Source organism: Ambystoma mexicanum, chromosome 8 (assembly GCF_040938575.1).
Source record: "Ambystoma mexicanum isolate Mex_15411 chromosome 8, UKY_AmexF1_1, whole genome shotgun sequence".
In the NCBI taxonomy this organism is placed as follows: domain Eukaryota; kingdom Metazoa; phylum Chordata; class Amphibia; order Caudata; family Ambystomatidae; genus Ambystoma; species Ambystoma mexicanum.
In genome coordinates this window covers 161,801,638-161,827,135 of record NC_090929.1, presented here as the reverse complement: position 1 = coordinate 161,827,135, position 25,498 = coordinate 161,801,638, and the positions used below count along the sequence as shown (strand labels likewise).

Here is a 25,498-nt window from a genome sequence, read left to right as displayed (position 1 = left end):
AACATATCGTCGACGGTGGTCCCGTCGATGGGATGGCAACCGGAGGTCTTCGATCCCGTCCCGCCGGAGGCCCTCCTTCAATCAAAGGCGACTTTCTCCATCTCGTCGGCTGACGATGACCGCGACACGGTCGCGCGCCCAATCGATCTGGGTCTGCAGCCGACCAGTGCGATGTCGCTCTTGGGGGTGGGTTCCATCCCTACTACCTCGTCATTACTGAACCCCCAGGCGGTTCTGTCCTTGGAGGTGCTAAATACGCTACAGAAACTGTTACAGCGTTTGGACACACAAATACCCCAGGCTGGGGCCCCGACACGGATACAGTCTATGCCATTCGTCGACGAGCCGGGCCCGGCTCCTCGCTCGGCGACCAGGATCACGGCCGCTTCCCATGCGCTGGAAGATTGTCCTACCCTGCAAGAAGAAGAACTACAGGACTCTGACCGTGAAGGATCAGGTTCAGACATCTCACTATCCCCCTCAAGGGACCTAACTTGGGACTCTGAAGCAGAGATGGAAGCTCCGAGAAGTCCGGAACATCCATCGCCTCCTGATGACGTGGGTGCATTCCATGCCATGATGAGTAAGGCGTGTTCGGAGTTTGGCCTAGTTCCTGAAGAGGAGAAAAAGGATGGTTTTCTTTTTGATCATATGGGCAAGAGAAGGAAATCCGTATTCGCCATCCCGATTTTGGATCATGTCTGGCAAGAGGGCCTGAAGACCATGCGGCACCCGTTCTCTGAACCGGCACTGAAAGGTCGTTTGGAGAAGAAGTTCAAGGCTCCAGGATCGACTCCCAAGTGCCTGACGTCTCAACCTTCGCCAGAGTCGGTGGTATCGGCGGCGGCGAGAAAGGCCAGGTCTCAACATAAATGCACGACCCCTCCAGACAACGAGGCCAGGAGACAGGACGCTTTCGGCAAGAAGGTGCTGTCCGTCGGCGCGACTACGGTAACAGCAGCCAACTCCTTGGCGATTATGACAGGGAAATGTGGCACCGCCTGGCTCCTATCTTGGAGCATTTGCCCGAGGAACATAGAAAGTCTGCAATGTTGCTAGTGCGGGAAGGAGAGGAGGCCTCCAACCATGCTATAAATATTGCTGTCGACCTAGCCGAGTCCGGTTTTAAGCAAATCAATAATGGCGTAGTTCTACGTAGACAAGCCTGGCTCAAGTGCACTACGTTCAGACCGGAGGTGCAATATAAAGTCTTGGATATGCCGTGTGAAGGGAACAACTGTTTGGTGAAAAGGTTGATGAAGCCTTGAAGGGCATGAAAGAGGATACGGACACGGCACGGTCACTCGGAGCCCTGCAAAGTGGGAGGAATTTTTGTTCCTTTCGTCCGTTCAGAGGGGCCTCTGGTAACTCCCGGTTTGGGTCATCTAGACACCGAGGTTTCAGCAGTCCCTCCTATTCGTCCCAAGGCTACAGGCGTGCGGCCCAATCCTCACGTAGAGGAAGAGATTACCAAACCTCCAGACGACGGAGTGCCTACCCTTCGTCGACGAAAGATAAACAAACCAAGAACCAACAATGACATGCTTCAGGCGTCCAGGGGATTCGAGTGTCTCGTCACTTCGACGAGTGGGAGCGCATAACAGACCGATGGGTTTTAGACACAATTCATCTGGGCCACTCTCTACAGTTCAAGGGCAAGCTACCACACATTCCACCGGTGTTCTTGGCCCAGCCCCACCTTCAAGTACTGCTACAGGAGGTGGCGCTTATGCTGCAGAAAGGGGCAATAGAACTGGTCCCGGTGGCAGAAAAAGGACAGGGAGTGTACTCCCGGTACTTTGTCGTCAAGAAACCAAATGGAAAATGGCGTCCCATTCTGGATCTACGAGCGCTCAACAAACTACTCAAGAATTTAAAATTCAAAATGCTGACGCTTCAAGAGGTGATCCGATCGATACAACCCGGAGATTATTTGTCGTCACTAGACCTTCAGGATGCATACTTCTATATCCCGATGCGTCGATGGCACAAAAGATTTCTGCGGTTCGTCTTCGGATGAACCCACTATCAGTTCAAGGTCCTCCCGTTCGGCCTAAAATCGTCCCCCAAGACGTTCACCAAATGTCTGGCTCCTATAGCAGCCTGACTCAGAAAGGAAGGTCCCCATGTGTACCCTTATTTAGACGATTGGCTAGTGAGGGGACTGTCTCCAGAAAGGGCACAAGAAAGCCTAGATGCCACCCTGGCCCTCCTGCAACGTTTGGGCTTCGCAGTGAACTTCGACGTCCTCGTTAAAGCCTTCAAGGACCTTGGTCTTTTTGGGAGCAGAGTTCCACACACAGTCGGGACTGGTGAAGCCATCCCTCAAAAGGATTCACAAACTGCAACAAAAGGCATCGGAATGGGAGATCGACGCCAAAGTGTCGGTACGAAGGTACATGTCCCTGCTGGGGAGCATGTCGTCCTGCTTACCCTTGATAAACAACTGTCGCCTCTTCATGAGGCCTCTTCAAGAATTCTTGGCGGATCGATGGACACAGACTCGAAGACGCTGGTCGGACAAGTTGACCATCAACGGCCAGCTCGTGCAGGCGCTTCAATGGTGGAGAATCTCCATACACCTAACGAAGGGAATGCCCTTACTGGAGCCTGCGTTCCAGAAGACAGTGGTTACAGATGCTTCTCTAACTGGGTGGTGAGCTCATCTGGACTCCTTACAGGTTCAGGGTCGTTGGTCATCGGAAGAGTCCTCCCTCCACATCAACCTGCTAGAGTTGAGGGCTGTGCGTTGGGCCCTGAAATCCTTTCTGCCACAGTTAAAGGGCTCAGTGGTGAGAATAATGACAGACAACACGACAACAATGTTTTATCTACAGAAGCAGGGTAGAACTCGCTCCAGGAGCCTGTCGACGGAAGCCCAGGAGATCTGGCATTGGGGCCCTACAACACGACATACAGCTGTTGGCGTTCCACTTACCAGGAGTAAAAAATGTGCAAGCAGACGCTCTCAGCAGAGAGATGAATTGTCTACACGAATGGGAACTGAACGATCAGCAACTGCACCGGATCTTCGCGGAATGGGGTCACCCGGCCCTCGATCTCTTTGCAACAAGAGACAACAAGAAATGCTCCCAGTACGCGAGCAGGTGGCCAGAACTAGACTCTCTGGGGGACGCGTTCTCCTTCCCGTGGACGGGCAAGTTTCTGTATGCCTTCCCCCCCATTCCCTCTCATCCGTCGGACTCTGCAATGGATCCACAGATATCCTTGTCGGGTGATCCTGGTGGCCCCGTATTGGGCCAGACAAGTGTGGTTCTCCGATCTACTTCACCTCTCAGCGGCAGAACCAATGAGGTTCCAGAAGATCCCCAACCTTCTGTCTCAGGAGAAAGGGACCGTTTGGCATCACGACCTGGACAGCCTCAGTCTGACGGCCTGGCTCCTGATTTCGCCGAGTTTGGCGCGTTAGCGATTCCAGCGGGTTGCCATCATATTTTGCAAGCCGCAAGGGCATCTTCCACGAACGCTTCATACACATACAAATGGAAAAGGTTCTGCATATGGTGCGCAGGTCAACCAGGTCTGGCCCCGCGGGCGATCACACCGGAACAACTCCTACCATACTTGCTGCTCCTGGCAAATAACGGGTTATCTGTTTCAACCATAAAGGTACATCTAGCTGCCATCTCGAGATTTACTCGGAAGAGACTTTCCACTCGACTGTTCAGTGACCGCCTAGTTAAACACTTCCTTAAAGGGTTGTTTAGAACCTTTCCTCTCAAGAAGTTTCCTCCGATCTGGAGTCTGAACTTGGTCCTGGCAGCCCTGATGAAACCCCCTTTTGAACCAATGTCATCGACATCATAAAAATTCTTGTCTTGGAAATTGGCTTTCCTGGTGGCCATTACTTCTGCACGTCGCCTGTCGGAAATACAAGCTCTAGTGATCAACCCTCCGTATTTGAGGTTTTTCAGTAATGCTGGCCACTAACCCGCATTTCATACCTAAAGTGCCTTCCGTGTTCCATAAACACGCTGCTATAGTGTTGCCTACATTCTTTCCAACACCGTATTCAGTTGCAGAGAAGACTCTCCATACATTGGACGTGGAAAGAGCTTTGAAATTTTACCTCCATCGCACTCAAAGCTTCAGAGACACGAGACAACTCTTCGTAGCTTATGGCCCTGCGGCTAGGGGTAAAGCGATTTCAAAACAAGGACTATCCAGATGGGTGTCTTCGGCCATTTCTTATTGTCATTCCAAGGCCGGAAAGCTGCTAGAAAAGCGTCCAAGGGCCCATTCGACGAGATCTACATTGTCGTCGGCGGCTTTGTGGTCCGGAATTCCGCTGGGGGACATCTGCCAGGCGGCTTCCTGGTCGGTTCCACACACGTTTACCCGGCATTACTGTCTCGCACAGCAACATGCTGAAGATACCCAGATGGGGCGGGCAGTACTACGTCATCTGTTCCAATAAGGTAAGCCCTGAGTGGGTTGCATCCTTCGGCAACTATGCTTTAAAGTGTCGTGTCTTTTACAGTTAACATGCTATAATGTAATGTATTGCCATAGTAAGTGAGCATTGTGCTTGTTGTGATGTTGGTTTGCATACACACCTCCAATGTTGGGGGATACTGCTATACAATCCATTCTAAGCATGTGAATCCATGAAAGATCCAATGCTGGAGAAGGGAATAGTTTCTTACCTGTAACTCCATTTCTCCAGCATTGGTATCTTTCATGGATTCACATGCGCCTGCCAGCCTCCCCTGAGCAAGCAAACCAGAGACCCCCCCCTTACTACTTTGGGGGCTGAAATCTGAGGGAGCCGCGGGGGCGGAGCTATATATACACCCCTACGTCCTAGTGGTGCCGGCGTGCGCGGCCCAGAACGACGTGGATAGGACACAAAAGTGTCTGCATTTTTTCCTATGGAAAATGTCTATATAACTTACCGAGGATTCCCAGCCTGACGACGGGGAATATTCTAAGCATGTGAATCCATGAAAGATACCAATGCTGGAGAAATGGAGTTACAGGTAGGAAACTATTCCCTTCCCCTGTTCGAACCACTGGCACAAGTGGTGAAAGGGTCTGGTCAGCGATCTTGTAGTAGCTGCTCTTTTGGTCATATTCTCTCCTTCTCCTTCCTGGCTGCTGCCCTCCACCTCACTCCTTCTTTCCCCAGTCTGTGCATTTTCCTGCAGAGCTCTGATAGATTTTATATTGGTGCATTTACAATGAAAATTTTGGTGTATTCCTCATACTCCCTGCTTTCACTGGACTGGATTGGTTATTCCTGCTTTCTGTTTTCATCCTTGCAGATTGTTTCCCTTTTTGCTACGGCCCCTCATCTGTGGCCAACCTCTGCCCTCCTATAGTTCTGAGCTCGTAAAACAGAACATTAAAGGTGGTTATATAAACTGTGACTTGTAAAAAGGTCTCTAAGCAATGAAGAATATGGGGAGGGTAAACACTGAGGCAGACTGCTGAAAGGGTAGTATGGAAAACCACTCTCTCTAAATGACATACCTAGTTCTGAGGATTTCTACAATATCCACTTTAGGTGACAAGCAGCAAGAGGTGCACCTGGGATCTCTCGTTTTATCCCCTCCAGATAGCACATGGTTTAGGGGGCAGGGGTCGCTACTTTTTGAAGCCCAAAAACTGTCTAATGTAATTTTTCTGGAGAATGTTGGCTGTACATAAGCAACATTTTCTTATGTCCCTTTAGTCTCCCTTTTGTATAATGTGGGGAGCACGGGAGGTTGACCTCCTGTTCTTGCATCTGGACAAACTCCGCGTCCTGTACTACTTTGATAAACAAACATTTAAACAGGGCCCCTTTTCTACATATTTCAAAATAAAAATTGCAAACCGAAAAATCAGTGAGATTTAAATTGCTTTATTATGGATTAAGTAATTGAATTTCCTTACTTATATGAATGTGTAGCTCTTGATGATATTTATTTGCACTACTAAAGTTGGTATGTGGTATGTTTCTGCAAACTGAAACGTTTTTATTTAGTTTCTTCAGGTTTTGGAAGATTAAATGCATCACTTTACCCTTTAATTTCAGGTAAATCTGAAAATGAGAGAGATCACAGATAAAGAGCTCCGATTAAAACAGCAGTTATTAGAAAGCCCCGGTCATCAAAAGGTAAATGTAAAATTTATTTCAGAAATTAATAACTTACAAATATGCAATGTTGGCAATGCTGAGTGCCTATGTATTGATGATGCTGTATGCTACATTAAATATATGGTCTTGTTTCTATGCATGTGACTGGTTTACTTAACTTGATACTTGAACATTTAGATACTGAGGTATTCAGTACACGATGAAAAAGCTAACACCCCTTTTATCTGTGTGAAATTGTATGTTTTTTCCATGCCTGCTGTCCTATCTTCAGCAAGGTTTCAAATTTAGTGACATAAAGGCTTGAAATCCAGCACTCCTCTTATATGTTTTATTTGTTCATGTTTCTGTTTTTCGAGGGATGCTGAATCCATTCATTTTGCTCACCAAAGGTGTTTCTACTAGAATATAGACATTCTGGTTACCTTGTTGATTGTATTATTCAGTTATGTTACACTTTTGTGTGTGTGTGTTTGTGACGGATTGCCATCTGGCAATGGTGTAGAAGCCCTGTATATCTTGATTTTTATTAAAGTAATAAAATGATGCGGGTAATTCAATCTCTGCAAGGGTAATTTGCTAATCAGACGCCCCTTTCATAAATTCCATGCCGAAATCATAGTGTACACTGGTACCCTGCTGGATCAGTAGCATAGCCAAGTTTCTGCAGTGCAGGGGCTGCATTTAAGATCTGTACCCCTGTTCCAAAAACCACATAACTTTCAGAATGTTCTCCTGATGGCCCGTTAACCTTTAAATCTAAGCCATACCTAAGCATAAGGTATGGTTTCTAGATTTATCATAATTATCCCAGCAACAGTGATTTGATATCGCACATTTGTCATTCCTGAGACCCCAGCTCAGCTGTGAAAAGACTGTGTATTCCCCCCCAGCAAGGCTGACTGCTGCTGCCACCAAGACTGTAGCGTACGGTCAGCTTTTGTTCCTTTGTGAGGGCAGGTAACAACCTGCCCAGAGAGGCAGCTGTCCTGGGAACAAGACTCAAAGGGCACACCCATTCACAAAAAAGGAGTAGCCTCAGACAAGGTGCTGCATATCAAAAGGGAAACACTGTGCTTTACGAACACAAGGCAGATTGTCTGCTGGCATGGATAAATCAGGGATTAAGCCATGACTGGCCATGAAGAGATGTGAATTATACTTAGAAGTCAATTGGCTTTTGATTATTAAATATTCGGTTTTGAGAAAGGCTTAGTGCAGAAACACGTGTCAACCAGAGGACATACTTGATATATTTTTTCTAATGGAATAGACATAACTAATACATTTATATATCAGAAATACTAATACCCAGCACCGTGTCCAGCGCCTTTTTTTGAAACACCAAGTTGTTGCATATCAAAGTGCCTTTTATTCTATTGAGAAGGGAGTAGACCGAGGAAGCTATTCACAGTTCGTACAAGGTTCCACCATCTGGTTTCTTTCTGCCTCTCTCTGCCTTTCGGTCCCCTTCACTTCCTGTTGCACAAGGCACTTTGAGTGAGATGTCAGAAGCTAAAGTCTACTGATTGGGATGACAGGGTTTGGACCCCATAAAGCAGGTTTGCTTTAGTCCAATCACCTGTGGATTTTTACCTTTAAAAGAAGGTAGGTGTCTCATACAAAAACCTGAGGAAGAATTAATTGGACTTCAGTTGGGAGAGTTGATCTTTCCAAAGTCCTCCACCAGTGAGTGTCCAAGGCAGAGGCGAGCTCTGTCCCTAAACCATCCCCAGCTACCATTGAGGATGAACTGCTGCTGGGACAAGAACTGCCTCTGTCAGCCACAACAATACCCAGGACCTCACTGTGTTGAAGGATCCATGCAGTTGTGGGCCAGGCTCCACCATGCTTGGAAATCTGAGACCAAGGACTAAAACGTATCCTAGAGTCCCTGGATTGGGACTCACAGTAACCTGACAGTCTAGACAACTAGGATCTCTGTGCTTTGCCATCAAATGGAGTTGAACCGTGCTACACGCGTGTTCGACCCAGTCAAACCAACAGGACCCTTGGGTGCTGCCTTTGACACACACCTAATCTACGAACTGCTATACTGTACCTTTTGTCCAGTTTGCCGTCACACCATGCATGCTGACTCCAACAAGCTATTGCTGCATCTGCACCGTTCGAACAGCTCTTCTATTCGCCAGAATCTTCGGTGCCTATCTTCGCCAGGCAAGTAGACCCTGGGGGACCAATCGAACTGCGACCTTCGAACCCCACCTTGAACCACCTGACCCGAACTGCGCATCCAGTCACCCGCACTTTTGCCTTCACCTCAACAGTTGACAGACCCTGGTGATCCTCACGATCTGCACTTCGTCAAGCATCTTTTCTAACCGCAACTAGCCTCAGTTCGATGCCATCATGTTCTAAGCAGAGCCATTCACCTGTTCGGCTAATTTGCTAGACCTAGTCTCAAATGATGGAAGCATTGCTTCATGCATCATACTGATCCAGTGGTTTCCAAATGATTTGAACCGTCTCGACATAGAGCAATACGAGTTGCTGCCTCGTCAAACCCCACAGTTTCGAACCATCACAGGACCTAGTCTGACAGCTGAAGTGTCACATGCCAACGCCAACTAGCCATTACCGGTACTCAAACTGGACCTGATCTTCGCACTAACCGGGTGAGCCATCCGAGCTGCATTGTCCGAACGCCACACTTGAACTGCTCTGAGCTAGCATTTTGAACCAGTTTGCCCTTATCCCACTCGGGGTTAAACGAGCCGCTGCACTTTAACTTGGCTTGACCGGCATGCACAGCACCAAGAAGCCTTGTTCGATGCTGTTGAACTGCAGAAAGGTACTACAGACTATTAACTGACCCCCTTCGTAAAATATTTGAGCCATAGAGACTAGTTAGGCCACTTAAAACCTTTTTTACATCAGAACATATTCTTTTTACAAACTTTGTGGTTTTTACTTGCCTTTCACTGATGAGTTATTACCCAGATTGCTACACCTTTCTATCTCTGCTTATGTCGTCGACCTAGGGCTTGCCAGTAATATTATCCCTAGTGTTACATCCACTGTACCTATGATCCCTCCAGCGTGTAGGACCCTCAGATTGTTTTTTTCTGCCATACTGGCCTGAAGCATAGTTGCAGAGTTCCCTGGCTTTCAGCCATTTTGTCATAATTCATCTAAAATTCCCCGTTCTTTAAGTCCCATGTCAAGATCCTAAGATCGACGCCGGTCCGAAGAACGAACAGCCGTCGAGACTGCACGACGGATTTGGGCTTTGGAAGGCCTCCGGCCTCGGCTCTACAAGTAGGGAGAGTGGGGGGTGGACACGCACACTCTCGTATATTTCCAACATATACTCGCCCGCTGCCATAAAGTAACATATGGTGAGCACTCCATTTAAATTTTGCCCCAAGTGCAGCCGTAAGTTTCCTTGGGTAGATAAGCTCTGAGAGCCCTTTCCACGTCTGCCTCTGAGTCTCGACGCACACATTCTAATGCTACAGAACCTAGCCAGACCACCCCCGAATCTCGGCACCAGGCGTCGAAAGATTCAGAGAAGGCCCAAAAATCGGGGAAACATGCCTATACTCAGGGGGAAGGGGAAAAACAGCAGAAGAAGTCATCAGAAAAAACTTCTGTCCCCCAGGCCCAGAAGGACAAGCAGAAATCCTCAGATAAAGACAAATCTAAGACCCCTGAACCTGTCACTAGGCCCAAGGTTGTCCCTCCCACTGCACAGGATATTGGAATAGAAGAGGAGCCTCAGCAAGAGGTACTCATTCCCAGTTCCAGGGAATGGAGTTCTGAGGACATAGACAGGGTGATGAGAAGAATGTCATTTATGGCTAATTTCTATGAGGAAAACCCAGACTATTTTCTGAGAATACCCCTGTCACCTCCACTCCTTCAGGATCCAAAGACCCTCAGCCTCCTAGTAAAAGACCTCGGAATGAGACTCCAGCTTAAGGTCTGATTTCAGACCCACTCTCTGTGCAACCTTACCATCAGTATGCTGAAGATCCAGACATACAAGTACTGGACGACCAAGCAGCGGTCGATTATTACGGAGACAACAAGGACCAGGACGAGGAGGGAGGAGATGAGGCAGAGGCCTATAGTCTAGACTCACCTATCCCCAAAGATCCACATGTCAATGACTCACCTGTGGATAATCAGCCACTTCTGAATGAGGTCTTAGATAGAGCAGAAAAGCACTTTCACATAGACACTCAAGGGGCTCAGGAAGAAACAGACTTTACAGAAGAGATCATGGGGGATAAGAAGTCTGTTGCACAAGCCATACCAATTCTGAAGTCTATCAAGAATTGACCCCTCCCTCCTCACCCCTAATCTCACCCGGGCAGTCAACCCCAGAATTGAAAAATTATTCAGGGCCGCCCCTTCTGACCCACTCCACATAAGGGGTCAGCTTAAACCCGACACTTTGGTAGTTACTACCAACAGAAAAGAGCGGGGACACCTCTAGCATCATCTGAAGCTCCCCCAGACAAGGAGAGCAAGAAAATATATGGTCTGGGAAGGAAAGTGGCTTCCACATCCGTTTACCAGGCAAGAATTGCAAATACTATCCACTCGGCTGGCAAGTTATAATTGTCACCAGTGGGAGCAAGTAGCTGCCCTCATTGCCTCCGCACCAGAACCACTAAAGGGCCAGTTATCCCAGATTGCGTCGGAGGGTAGATCAGTGTCAGGGTGCATTCTGAAAGCGACCTTTGACGCAGCAGACCATGCAGGCCGGCTCATTGCAGAGAGCACTGTCATCAAGAGACAGCTTGGCTGAGACAGTCAGGGTTCAAACCCGAGACCCAGGCTACTCTTATTGACATGCCGGTGGAACCGAATGTCTTGTTTGAGAAAGCGGTAGAGGAGGCACGCAAGACTGCCAAAGAGGAATACAATACCCTAAGATCCCTGGGACAATTAACTAACAAACCCACAAACCAAAGAGGGAATAAAACTGTTCGTCACCCACGCGGCCAAAATTCACAGAGGGGTTCTAATTACTCACAGGGCCAAGGTACATCGTGGGGTGGCAACCAACAAACTACCCAGGGTTACGCCAGAGGTAACAAGAGGGGCCGTGGTAGAGGGAGAGGCAGTCCAGGTAGAGGTGGTACGCCTCCCAGCAAACAGTGACGCTCCGCTCAGGGTCCTCTCCCATGCATCCCCTGTCGGGGGGCACATTTCCGCCTTCACCCAGGCATGGGAAGGGATCACCTCGGACAGATGGGTGCTGTCGACAGTGTCCGCAGGATACTGCATCAAACTGTTGGAGCCTCCCCGCAACCACCCTCCAAGACATAAAATACACTCCCTGGACCACCAAAAGATCCTCCTCGAGGAAATCGTCAATCTTCTCGCAAAGGACGCCATAGAACTCATCCTGGGCAACCAGGTAAACAAGGGTATTTATTTAACTTACTTCCTTGTGCCAAAAAAAGATCTGACAATGCGCCCAGTCTTAGACTTACGCCCTGCAAACAAGTATGTCAAGCCCCAAAAATTTCGCATGACTACACTCCAAGAGGTAATACCCCTCCTAAAAAGAGGAGATTACATGGCAACATTGGACATGAAAGATGCCTATTTTCATATTTCCATGTTCCCAGCGCACAGAAGATTCTTGCGCTTCAAGGTGGACAGTCAGCACTACCAGTTCAAGGTGCTGCCCTTCGGTATAGCCTCGGCTCCAAGAGTATTCACCAAGGTACTGGCAGCGGTGGAGGCGGCACACCTACGCAGGGAGGCAATCCCTGTGTACCCTTATCAGGACGACTGGCTCATCACGGGAGAGACCCCAGTAATTTGCAGATCCAAAATCCAAAGAACGATCGACCTCCTCTTCAAATTGGGTTTCTCAATCAACGAGAGAAAAAAAAAAAGCCTGGTGCCAGGCACCCCCAAACAGTTCCTAGGAGCTATCTTAAACATTCAAGAGGGGTTGGCCTTTCCACTAGAGTAAAGAATTCGGAATATACTACTGCAAATTCCTCAATATCAGTCCGGTCGCCAGATAAGGGTGCACAAAGCGATGTTTGCTAGGCATGATGGCGTCATGTATTTACCTGGTTCCCCATGCGCTCCTGCGCATGCGACCCATGCAGAAATGGTTGGCGAAACAGTGGTCTCAGGCAAGTGGTCAGTGGTCGTTTCGCCAACACTGGTACAAAGTCTTCACTGGTGGACAAGAGAGAATCTGACAAAGGGGAAACCCTTTTAAGATCCAGAGATACAGGCGGTGGTCACTACGGACGTGTCCCTGTCGGGGTGGGGAGCACACCTCCTTCACCACACAGCTCAGGGTCTCTGGTCTCACACAGTGGCCAAGAATCACATCAGTCTGCTAGAGCTTCTGGCAGTCTTCAGAGCGCTTCGAGCGTTCGAACCCCACCTGTCGAACCTGTCCGTGCAGATCCTAACAGACAGCACGACAACAATGTTTTACATGAACAAACAGGGGGGCACTTGTTCGCCAAATCCGTCCAGGCTTGCCCAGAAATTTTGGATATGGGCACTCAGACGGAACATTTATCTGTCATCTTAACATGTTCCAGGGGATTTCAATTCACTAGCAGACGCTTTAAGCAGAGACCCCCTCCCGGAAGAACACAAATGGTGTCTACACGAAGAAGTCGTAGGAGACCTCTACTCACAGTCGGGTTTTCCCACTATAGACATATTCGCCACAAGCGAAAACAGACAATGCCCAGGATTCGCATCCAGGTTCTCCCAGCCAGACTTCATGGGGAACGCTGTATGGATGAATTGGTCGGGATGTTTGCCTATGCTTTTCCACCAACTCCTCTGTTGAGGTAGGTGGTCAACAAGATGCACAGGGAGTCGATGACGATCATCCTAGTTGCTCCCATGTGGGCGAGACAACCGTGATTCCCACACCTGCGCAAGATGGCAACGTGCGAACCCATCAGACTCCCGTGCTGGCACAACCTACTATCCCAGTATGAAGGACAAACAGTGCATCCTCAACCCAGCTCGATGAACTTGGCAGCATGGCTCCTGAAGTCATAGAGTTTGGCCATCTTGAGCTACCACAGAAATGTATGGATATCCTAAAAGAATCAAGGAAACCAAACACAAGACACTGTTACTTTGATAAATGGAAGAGATTTGTTATTTGGTGCCAGAATAAACAAATCAACCCAGTTGATTGCACTCCTTCCAATATTGTCACCTACATGCTCCACCTGCTGGACGCAGGGTTGGTATTTAATTCACTCAAGGTACCCCTGGGAGCGCTGTCAGCCTACACCACCTCACATAACAAGGTGTCGTGGAGGAAAGTACCAGTGGTTAAAGCCTTTGTGGAAGGGGTAAAGAGACTCCACCCTCCAATTTCAAATCCACCACCAGGATGGGTCCTTAATGTGGTGCTTGCTAAACTCATGGGCCCCCCCCTTTGAACCCATGCATAAAGCTAGTCTGAAACACCTATAACTGCCTTCTTAGTAGCCATTACATCCATAAGAAAGGTCAGTGAAATTCAGGCTCGTGTCAGTGCAGGATCCTTTCTTTACTGTTCATAAGGATAAACTGGTTCTACGAACTCACCCTAGGTTCTCACCTAAGTTTATTTCAAAATTCCATGTTAACCAGTCCATTGAGCTACCGGCCTTCTTCCAAGAACCCAAAAGCTCTGCTGAGGTGAAACTACACACACTAGATGTGCGAAGAGCGGTCCTCTACTATGTAGACAAGACCAGACCGCTAAGGAAGACAGATCAACTGTTCATCTCCGTAGCTACAGGCAGAGAAGGATATTGCGTCTTTAAAGGCGCCATCTCAAAATGGATAGTTAAATGTATGCAGGTGTGTTACTCCCTTACAGATAAAACTCTGCCTTTTACGCCAAGGGCCCACTCTACAAGAGGCACTGGGGCCACTCTGGTTTTCATTGCAAATGTACCCCTTGACACCATTTGCAGAGCAGCTACATGGAGCTCTATTCACACCTTTACTCAGCACTACTGCATTGACACTCATTCCAGGACAGATACTCAAGTGGGACAAGCGGTTCTAAGACATTTATTTGCTCATGACCCTTCTCACATCCCACCTCCTTCTTCTAACACTGCTCGCTAATCTATGCACAGCATGTGATCTAAGCAGATTCCACAAGCCTCAGAAGGGATACATTACTCACCGTAATCGTTTTTCTGATGCTTGTATCTGCTTAGATTCACCTGCGCCCGCCCTTCCTCCTCTGAGAGAAGGCGCATGGATGCTTGTAGTCTTATCTTTCTATCTTCTTTGATAATCTGTACTCGCGCTACTCCTCATGCTACCTCGTGACAGAAAAAATACAATCTGAGGGTCCTACATGTGTGAGGGATCATGGGTACAGTGGACGTCACACTAGGGATAGTATTACTGGCACGCCCTAGGTCGACGCCCATTTTCGAGTTTCGAAAAACAAACTAATACTCCGCAGCTTCCACTAGATGTCGGCCTGTGCACAGCATGTGAATCTAAACAGATACAAACATCAGAAATACGATTACGGTGAGTAATGTATCCCATATATATATTTCTGAGGCTTGTGGAATCTGCTTAGATCACATGCTGTGCATAGGCCGACATCTAGTGGAAGCTGCGGAGTATTAGTTTGTTTTTCGAAACTTGAAAATGGGCATCGACAAAGGGCGTGCCAGTAATACTATCCCTAGTGTGACGTCCACTGTACCCAAGATCCCTCACGTGTCTAGGATCCTCAGATTGTTTTTTTCCGCCATACTGGTCGGAAGCATTTTGCGGAGTCCCCTGGCCTTAGCCATACTTTTGCTAAAATATTAATTTATTTACATCCTTCCCCATCCCAACGTCGAACTTCGACACTCGACGCCGGCTGAAGAAGAAACCGACCGTCGGATGCTGCACAACAGATTTGGGCCTCGGAAGGCCTCTGGCCTCGGCCCCGGCCTTGGAAGGCCTCTGGCCTCGGCCCGGGCCTTGGAAGGCCTCTGGCCTCCACCCTGCAAGTAGGGAGAGTGGGGGGTTGTACATACTCTACACTCTTGGTATATAGGTACACCTTATACATTTCCTACACTTACCAGCCCGCTGCCTCAAGGTGCGTATGGAGGGTACCCCTTTTCAATTCTGCCCCAAGTGCAATCGCAAATACCCTTGGGTCGACAGGCACGCCACGTGCAATCTCTGCTTGCCGAGGGACTACCCCGAAGCGAACTGCAGAGCGTGTAGTAGGTTTAAACCCAAGACACTGAAGGACCGTTCGACGAAGCGTTGGGCCCACCATGACAGGCAGGCGGCCATGGCAGCGGAGGGCGCCTTCAGCGACGGCAGCGGCGCCGTACTTTCGGACGGCGAGGGCATTACGGCGTCGAAAGACAGCCGAGCGCAAGTCCCCGACCTCGGAAGGTCGTCCGGCAGGGCAGCTATGGGGAAGACCCCCGGCGACACAAGCGCTTCGCACACCACACACACTAAACACACGAAGTCCAACCGAGACTCGACGACGTCGAGTTCTCGGAAAGAGGCACAAACAGAACGGTCCGATTCGGTGTCCTCTGGGCGTTCTCGATCGAGATCGCCGCATGACTCCAGGCAATCATCCACTCTTGCCAAGAGTGCCTCGCTCCCTAGGCTGACAGAAGTTCGATCGTCGGAGGACGAAGACGACTTCCACCCCCAGGCCGCGCTCCAGGAGTCGGAGCCCTCAGTCAAAATCAGCGAAGCCCCACGCTCGAAAGACAGGGACCCTACCCCCGATCCTCGGCGCCATGGCGTCGAAAACCTCCGGAGCCACAAAAGGACAGGGAAAACATTTTTCCACTCACGGGGAGGGGGGAAAACAGCAGAAGAAGGAGCCTTTGCACTCTTCCACACCTGTGAAACACACCACTCCCCCTAAACAGACAGACAAAACCAGGTCTGCTGATATGTCTAAAACCAGCAAATCTACTCAAGATAAATCCCCGAGACTTGCTGAGAGTCATTCCCAGTTCCAAAAAAGGGTTGAGTGAAGACATAGATAGGGTCATGTCAAGGATGTCTTCTTTGGCTGATTTTTACGATAAAAATCCAGAACATTTCCTTTCGTATGATCCACAAGGGGCGACACCCTCAGGCTCTAATGATCCTATCCCCCCGAGTGAGAAGCTCCGGTTTGAAACATCGATGAGGTCTACAGACCCCGTCAAGGTACAAGCATACTCAAGACCATACTCACTGTATCAAGGAGAGGCTTCCTTTGGTGAGGACCAAGAATTTGGCATGGTAGAAGAGCAAACCGGGACGGGCTACTATGGGGATGATGAGGACCAAGAAGAGGAAGACCCTGAAACCTACAGAGTAGATTCCCCGGTAGAAAACGAAGCCCCGGTTACCGACTCCCCTGTCGATAACCAACCCCTCCTAAACGAGGTTCTCGCACGTGCAGCAGAACATTTCCATATTGACACCCACGGTGTCCAGGAGGAGAGGGACTTCGCAGAGGAGTTAGTGGGAGAAAGGAGGCCTGTTGCCCAGACCATCCCTATCCTTAAGTCCATTCAGCGAAGAATAGACCCGTCCCTGGTGAACCCGAACCTCACCAGAGCAGTCAATCCCAGGGTTGAAAAACTTTTCAGGGCAGCCCAGTCTGACCCTCTCTATATAAGAGGACATCTGAAGCCAGACTCCCTAGTTGTCACTAACACTCGTAAGAGGGCTGGAACACCCTTGTCATCGTCCGAAGCTCCTCCCGACAAGGAGAGCAAAAAACTATATGGTTTCGGCAGGAAAGTAGCCTCAACGTCCGCCTATCAAGCAAGGATTGCAAACTCCACCACCCTGTTGGCCAGCTACAACTGCCATCAGTGGGAAGAAGTCGCGGCACTCATAGCCTCTCCTCCTGAACCTTTAAAGGGCCAGTTAGCTCGGATTTCCGCAGAGGGTAGAGCCGTGTCTGGTTGCATTTTGAAAGCAAGCTTTGACGCCGCGGACAACGCAGGCAGATGGATAGCAGAAGGCACTGTTATCAAGAGACATGCGTGGTTACGGCAGTCTGGTTTTAAGGCAGAAACCCAGGCATCATTGTTGGACAAACCGGTGGAAGCCGAGCTGTTGTTTGGTAAGGCGGTCAAAGACGCACTGAAGAATGCCAAGGACGAATACGAGACACTTAAGTCCCTTGGCCAGTTAACCAATAAACCCCCTAACCAGAGAGGGAATAGTAATTTTCGTCGCCCACTCGGCCAAAATTCCCAGAGAGGATCTAACTATTCCCAGGGGCAGGGTACACAGTATAACAACAGCCAATGTCTACCCAGGGTTACGGCAGGGGTAATAGGAGAGGTCGTGGTAAAGGCAGAGGCAGCCCCAGCAAGGGAGGCGGCACGCCTCCACCAAAGCAGTGACGCTCAGTTCAGGGTCCCTTCTCACGCAACCCCAGTAGGGGGACGCATTTCCAACTTCACCCAGGCTTGGGAAGGGATCACATCAGACAGATGGGTGCTGTCAACAGTATCCACAGGGTACTGTATAGAACTACTGCTGCGTCCCCTGAACCATCCTCCACGACAAAGAGTACACTCTTTAGAACATCAGAAGATTCTCCTCGAGGAGATCGCCATTCTGCTAGAAAAGGACACGATAGAACTCGTCCCGGGACACCAGGTAAACAAGGGTATTTATTCAACTTACTTCCTTGTGCCAAAAAAAGATTTGACAATGCGCCCAGTATTGGATTTACCGCCTGCCAACAAGTATGTCAAGCCCCAAAAGTTTTGTATGACTACGCTACAAGAGGTAATCCCCCTCCTAAAAAAGGGGGTTTACATGGTAACCTTGGATATGAAAGATGCTTATTTTCATATTTCCATGTTCCCAGCGCACAGAAGGTACTTGCGCTTCAAGGTGGGCAGTCGACACTACCAATTCAAGGTACTGCCCTTCGGGATAGCTTCAGCACCAAGGGTATTCACCAAGGTACTGGCGGTCGCGGCTGCACACCTACGCAGGGAGGCAATCCCGGTGTACCCTTATCTGGACGACTGGCTCATAACGGGGGAAACCCCAGTAATTTGCAGGACAAACATTCAAAGGACTATCAACCTCCTCCACGAGTTAGGCTTCTCAATCAACGAGAAAAAGTCAAGCCTGGTGCCAAGCACCTCCAAACAGTTCCTAGGAGCAATCCTAGATTCTCAAGAGGGGTTGACCTTTCCTTCAGAGGAAAGAATTCGGAATATACTACTGCAAATTCCGCATTATCAGTCCGGTCACCAAATAACGGTACGCAAAGCAATGCGTTTACTGGTCATGATGGCGTCATGTATTTACCTGGTCCCCCACGCGCGCATGGGTCCCATGCAGGAATGGTTGGCGAAACAGTGGTCTCAGGCAAGTGGTCAGTGGGACGATCTAGTGGTCGTTTTGCCAACACTAGTACAAAGCCTTCACTGGTGGACAAGAGAGAATCTCGCACAGGGGAAACCCTTTTACGATCCCGAAGTACAGGCAGTAGTCACTACCGATGCATGTCTGACGGGGTGGGGAGCTCACCATCTCCACCACACAGCTCAGGGTCTCTGGTCTCCCTCAGTGGCCAAGAACCACATCAACCTGCTAGAGCTTCTGGCAGTATTCAGAGCGCTTCAAGCGTTCGAGCCCCACCTACTAAACCTGTCAGTGCAAATCCGGACGGACAGCACAACAGCCATGTTCTACCTGAACAAGCAAGGAGGGACTCGTTCGCCAAATCTGTCCAAGCTTGCCCAGAAAATCTGGATATGGGCACTCAGACGGAACATCTTCCTGTCATCACAACATGTTCCAGGGGAGCTCAATTCCATAGCGGATGCTCTGAGCAGAGTCTCCCTCCCAGAGGAAAACGAATGGGTTCTACACAGAGAGGTCGTAGAAGATATCTTCTCTCAGTGGGGTTTCCCCACTATAGACTTATTCGCCACAAGCGAAAACAGACAATGCCCAGGATTTGCATCCAGGGTCCCCCAACCAGACTCCCAGGGGAACGCCCTGTGGATGAACTGGTCAGGGATGTTTGCGTACGCTTTTCCACCAACTCCTCTCATCAGGAAAGTGGTGAACAAGATGAACAAAGAGTCGATGACGCTCGTCCTAGTTGCTCTCATGTGGGCAAGACAACCGTGGTTCCCACACCTACGCAGGATGACGGTGTGCGAGCCCATCAAACTTCCAGCCTGGTACAACCTACTGTCCCAGCACCAAGGTCAAACAGTGCACCAGCAACCCAACTCAATGAACCTGGCAGCATGGCTCCTGAGGTCATTGAGTTTGGACATCTCAATTTGCCACAGAGGTGTATGGACATCCTAAAGGAATCTAGGAAACCAAACATAAGGCACTGTTACTTTGACAAGTGGAAGAGGTTCGTTATCTGGTGCCAGAGTAGACAAATCAACCCTGTTGATTGCACTCCTTCCACTATTGTTACATACATGCTCCACCTGCTAGATGCAGGATTGGTTTTTAACTCACTGAAAGTACACCTGGCAGCCCTGTCGGCATACACCACTTCCCATAGCAAGGTCTCGTGGTGGAAAGTACCAGTAGTTAAAGCCTTCATGGAAGGAGTAAAGAGACTTCACCCTCCTATTTCAAACCCACCACCAGGGTGGGACCTTAATGTGGTGCTAGCCAAGCTCATGGGACCCCCTTTCGAGCCCATGCATAAAAGCAGTCTCAAACACCTGACTTATAAAACGGCCTTCTTAGTAGCTATTACTTCTATAAGAAGGATCAGTGAAATTCAGGAACTGTCAGTGCAGGATCCCTTCTTTACTGTCCATAAAGACAAACTGGTTTTACGCACACACCCTAGGTTCTCACCTAAATTTATATCAAAATTCCATGTAAACCAGTCCATCGAGCTTCCGGCTTTCTTCCAGGACCCTCAAAGCTCGGCTGAGGTGAAACTACACACCCTAGATGTGCGTAGGGCGGTCCTCTACTATGTAAATAAAACCAGACTGCTAAGAAAAACAGATCAACTGTTTGTCTCCGTAGCTACAGGCAGAGAGGGGGATCGCGTCTCTAAAGGTGCCATCTCGAAGTGGATTATTAACTGTATCCAGCTGTGTTACTCACTCTCTGAAAGAACTCTGCCTTTCACGCCAAGAGCCCACTCTACTAGAGGCATTGGGGCCACTCTGGCTTTCATTGCAAATGTACACCTCGATAACCATTTGCAAAGCAGCTACTTGGAGCTCTATTCACACTTTTACTCAGCATTACTGCATTGACACCCATACCAAGGCAGATACACAAGTGGGACAAGCGGTTCTAAGACACTTATTTGCTCATGACCCTTCTCACATCCCACCTCCTTCGTCAGGTACTGGTTGCTAATCTATGCACAGCATGTGATCTAAGCAGATTCCACAAGCCTCAGAAGGGATACATTATTCACCGTAATCGTATTTCTGATGCTTGTATCTGCTTAGATTCACATGCGACCCACCCTTCCTCCCCTCTGAGAGAAGGCGCATGGTTTCTTGTAGTCTTACCTTTCTATCTATCTGCTTGGATTATCTGTACTCACGCTACTCCTCATGCTAGCTCATGTCAGAAAAAATACAATCTGAGGATCCTAGACGCGTGAGGGATCTTGGGTACAGTGGACGTCACACTTGTTACGCTCACCTGACTCCCACGGAGGCGCAGGTCTGGTTTGGAGTGTTGTTGCTTCTTCTATGGTGAAGCGCAGGACCCGGAAGATGGACTGGACCGGACCTTCGAATCTGGCTTGTCTGGCTCGCATGAATATCTTTCTGTATGTGAAAAGGGAGTATTAACAATCTACGGGAGAAACTATTAGCCTCCCGTTCCCTTCTCACCCCTCTACGAAACCCTCCTGCGACCCCCACGTGAAGTCTCACCTTAGGGTTTGAAAGGTTGAGCTCTCCATCCTGCTTCTCATGCAGGGGCATGTTGTATCCAGTTACTTCACTGGGATTTTGATTGTAGAGGGTTCAAGTTTTGTTTTCCCGGTATAGTACCGTAAGGATTCTGTTAATGAGTATGATTCCGCAATAATAATTGTTCGTTGTCTCTTTTTCAGGTGCGGAAACTATTCCGAGAAGAGCTGTGGAACCGAAGAATGAGACTGGTGAGCTCGATGAGAGTTCTCTGTGTCCTTGTATCAATGCGCTCACTAACGCTGATGTCTTTTTTCCCCATATGGGCCGGGATCCGGAAATGCCTGGATGCGGCACCGACCCGAAACAAAGATCAATCCAGAAGAAATCAGGTAAGTCTTTAATGGGCGTTGGGTAACGTCTTTTCATGCGCCCACTAACGCTGATGTCTCTTTTTCCCCTTAGGGGCCGGGGTCCGGAAATGCCAGGATGCGGCACTGACCCGAAATGAAGTTGGAATAACCCAACAGGTAAGCTTTGTAATGGAAATTAAGGTTTCCTTGTTTTCTTTCCCCTCTCACCTTTATTCTTGTCTTTTTCTCCCTAGGCGCGGTGATGTGTCTGCGAGTCCAGATGTCGCCGTAGAACGTGGTGGCACCTTGTACAGGTGAGTGAGATGCGGCGCTGCAGTGATCGATGCGATGTGCTTTTAAATGGATGTCTTCCTTTTCAGGACCGTCGGCGAGATGTCTCCGGAATGCGGATTTAGCAGGTAAGGACTCTTCTTTCCCCTTTTCTCTTCTCTCTTTGCAGGTGTTCCAGGATGCTGGCAGGAGTGGCAGAAGACAGAATGCAGGAGCAAACACGGTGAGCGTCCAGCTGCTAGATGCAGAACAACGCGAAGCGTGAGTTGCTGCTCGGGCGTGGCTTAAATAGCCTTCAAAGTAGTTCCAGGTATGTATCCTTCCTCTCAGGTATGTATTCCTCCCCTGACCACACCCGTGTGGTTAAGTAGTTCCAAAGATAAAGTAGTCTCATTCAGGCCTCAGAAGGCCTGGATGTTGCAGCATGGTCTGCATCAGGTAAGTTAACACTAAGCACCTTTAACACAAAGTCCCCTTTTATGAGCCTGGCGCCAGGACTGTGGCCCGATATGAGCCTGGCGCCAAAGGCGGCAGGACTGAGTCCAAAGAGCCCCTACTTGAGGCTGTTGTGACTTCCCTTGAAGACATGTCTGCCTGCCTCTGGGGTAGCTGGGTCTTGTCTGGCACCTTGGAGGTAGGCATCATGACAACACTAGGGATAGTATTACTGGCACGCCCTGTGTCGACGCCCATTTTCGAGTTTCGAAAAACAAACTGTAATACTCCGCAGCTTCCACTAGATGTCGGCCTATGCACAGCATGTGAATCTAAGCAGATACAAGCATCAGAAATACGATTACAGTGAGTAATGTATCATATATATATATATATATATATATATATATATATATTTTTTTTTTTTTTTAATTATTGTTTTGTTTATAGAAACTTGACAGGGGGACAGATTGCCTGGATTCATCACACATTGCTCCCGTTTTTATGTGCAAATCACAGCCACAAATCTAAATAGCTATACCTTTTAACCAATTTTAGATCTAATTACTGCATGTTTAGGAAGTATTCATCTTCTGCAATATTATGTTTTTCTAAAAATAAAGTTAAGTATCATTTACATTGTGAAATATTGTCAACATGTGTGTAACAGTTTTGTAGAAAATCTGTCTGATAGTATGTCTACTCAATTTATTTGAATAGCTAACAGCATTCTGTGTTTTAGCACATGAGCATGTTCATAATTCTTTATAAAATTAAGGGTTTCACACACACCTTTTTAAATGTCTGCTGCATCTTTCTTTTTTTCCTGATGCAAGCCCTGTCCTTGTGTGGGTGTGGCTGTTGTTGCCACATATCAATTGGCAAAAATGTTTTACAAGTAGGAAATCAATATTTACAAATGACAGTAGTATACTATAAAATCATCCTGACGTCTGAGTAGCTCCCGGCAACAAGAGCTTGAGGAACCCCAGCTAAGTGCTGGGCGAATTGGGATTAGCGTTCCTGTGATGGCAACTTTACATTGGAAGAAGGATGTCTTGAGAAAATTTGTAAAAATGAGGTGGTCTTCCAGTAGCTTTCACTGCGTCTTCCTGCTCTTCTTCCCCCGGCCCACTTTCCCTCCCTCAGCAAAGCTGTAAGCCTTTTTGTTTGAGATCTGATTGAGTGAATGGGATGTCTGTCAATTTTCTTTGCACAACCTCAATAGGAGAGATCACTTTTTCCTCACAGAACTGAAGTACGTAGCCTGGGTCTGCTTTCTTTAGAAAAAATGCCAGCCTACAAAAGAAAAGTTATTTTTCCACAAACCTTGCATACTTGCTAGTCCGGAATGATTTCATCTTTTCTTCTTTTCCAATGGTGCGTTAGTCATCATCTAAGTTGAACACTTATCTTCTTATGAAGTTTCTTACAGTGCTTTAAGGTTCTTCTGAGACCACTTAAATGCATGCAGCACACTTAAGTGTTTTTAGGCTTGAGGCTTACTTCCCTGTCACAGCGTCTCTTGCATCTTTTGTTTATTTTGCATCAAAATTTGATTTATAGTTGTAAATCTGCATGTTCTAGCCCAACCTCTCAACATTGCCACGTGATCCTCTTTGCATTTGGAATAGAATGTGCCCCTCTCCAGCGCTGGATTTCAATTACTTTTTAAACTGGTACCTTTCTACGACATCCTACTATATGGGTATATGTTTTATGATCTTCTCTCTCCCAACGTCCCTGGAGTCAAACCAATTTTCATCTGAGGCTTCACGTCCAATTTTGGACAGGTAATGCCAGGTGTGGAAAGAAAACGAAGTCACTGTTGTTTGACTCTGCCTTGTACTTCTGGTGGTAGGAATGTGGCACTCTGCTGCTTTGTCTCTATTCAAGGCATTAATTACAACCTCCAGTTAGACACATTTTTATTACACTTCAAGACCCACCCCAAAGGTCTTCATTGGACTAATGTGCCTTGTAGAGTCTGCAAACTTTATAATAATACACAGAAAGGGTCTTTGATTGTTTTTCTTGACGTTCTGCCTACTTTTCCTTATTATTTATTTATTTATTTAAATTTATATTGCGCGCTAGCAGCCCAATGGTCATTGAGGCGCTGTTACTTGCAAGAGCTTAGTTACAGGAATAGTGGCATTCAGTGGTACATTATTCATTCTACAAGTCATAAAACTGATATTTTGGTTGGTACAGTTAGTCATAACAATACAGTTTATGCAGTAGGAACATATGCATACGGTATGAATAACACTGGTGGGGTGCACTTATGTGAATAAGATGGTTTTCATGGTTTTGCTGAAGGCACTGAGGGAGGCCTCACCTCGCATTGTGGGAGGTAGAGCGTTCCAGTGGGTGGGTGCGAGATATGGGAAGCTGGATCCGCCCGCTCTAGCTTTTTTTACTAATGGCACAGACAGCATGTTTGTATATGGTGATCTGGTTGGCCTAGTAGAGAAGACAGGGTGGATCCTTTGAGAGCGGTAGTCCGGGGCAGTAAGGTGAATGCACTTGTGGGTCAGTGTCAGAGTCTTGAAGATGATTCTTTGTTTTATTGGGAGCCAGTGGGCTAGTTTTCTGGCTTCTGATATGTGTTCCCTTTTGGCAATGCCTTGGGCTGCCCGGAGAGCACTGTTATGTATGATTTGTAACCTCACTAGATTTTTGTTGGAGGTGCCTAGGAAGAGTACATTACAGAAGTCAAGCCTAGATCCAGTGATTGCTCTGGCTATGTTTGTGCAGTTTTCTTTGGAGAGAAAGGGCCTAACTGCGTTGATTAGTTTGGCAATAGCGTTGACTTGTCTATCCATGGATAGGTTGGAATCCAAGTAGACTCCAAGAGTTTCGACTGATTCTGAGACAGGTATTTTGATGGAATCTATGGTGAAATGGCTGAATTGGAAGTCTAGGTTTTTCAACGTGTCGGGTGAGCCTACCAGGAGGAGATCAGTCTTGTCGGAGTTGAGGCATAGTCCATTGTCTGCCATCCAGGCTTGGATGGTGTTGTAGAGGTTGTTGAGGGTCATGGAGTCAGTGTGATAGTCGCCAGTGAGGGTGAGGAGAATCCGTGTGTCATCGGCGTAGTTAGTATATGAAATGCCCATGGCGTTCGAGTATGAGGAAAAGGGGTCGTGTGAAAATGTTGTAGAGGGTGGGTGAGAGGCAGGAGCCTTGAGGCACACCGTAGAGTATGATAGTTGGTGAGGCGGATGCTAGGTCGGAGAATACTTGCATGGTTCTGTCTTGTAGGAAGGTGGTGATCCATGCTGTGGCTTGAGGGGAGAATTCGGCAGTAGGAGAGGTGGTGGCATAGGACGTCGTGGTCAACGAGGTCGAAAGCCGCGGATAGCTCAAGAAGTAAGAGAAGTGCAGGTTTGCCCATGTCTCTGGCATCGTTCATCTGGATTTTCAGGTCAAGTAAAGCAGTTTCAGTCCCGTGTCTGGGG

At 48.2% G+C, this 25,498-nt stretch overlaps 1 protein-coding gene across 4 annotated transcripts in view; it reads left to right on the top strand.

The window, feature by feature from the left end:
- The window catches only part of CAMSAP1 (calmodulin regulated spectrin associated protein 1), a 1,201,485-nt gene that overhangs the window by 450,950 nt on the left and 725,037 nt on the right, over positions 1–25,498 (top strand). For all 4 annotated transcript variants that reach the window (XM_069609553.1, XM_069609551.1, XM_069609554.1 and 1 more), the window contains exon 5: positions 6,041–6,121. In XM_069609553.1, the coding sequence (XP_069465654.1) occupies positions 6,041–6,121 (81 nt within the window). The remainder of the gene's footprint in view (positions 1–6,040; positions 6,122–25,498) is intronic.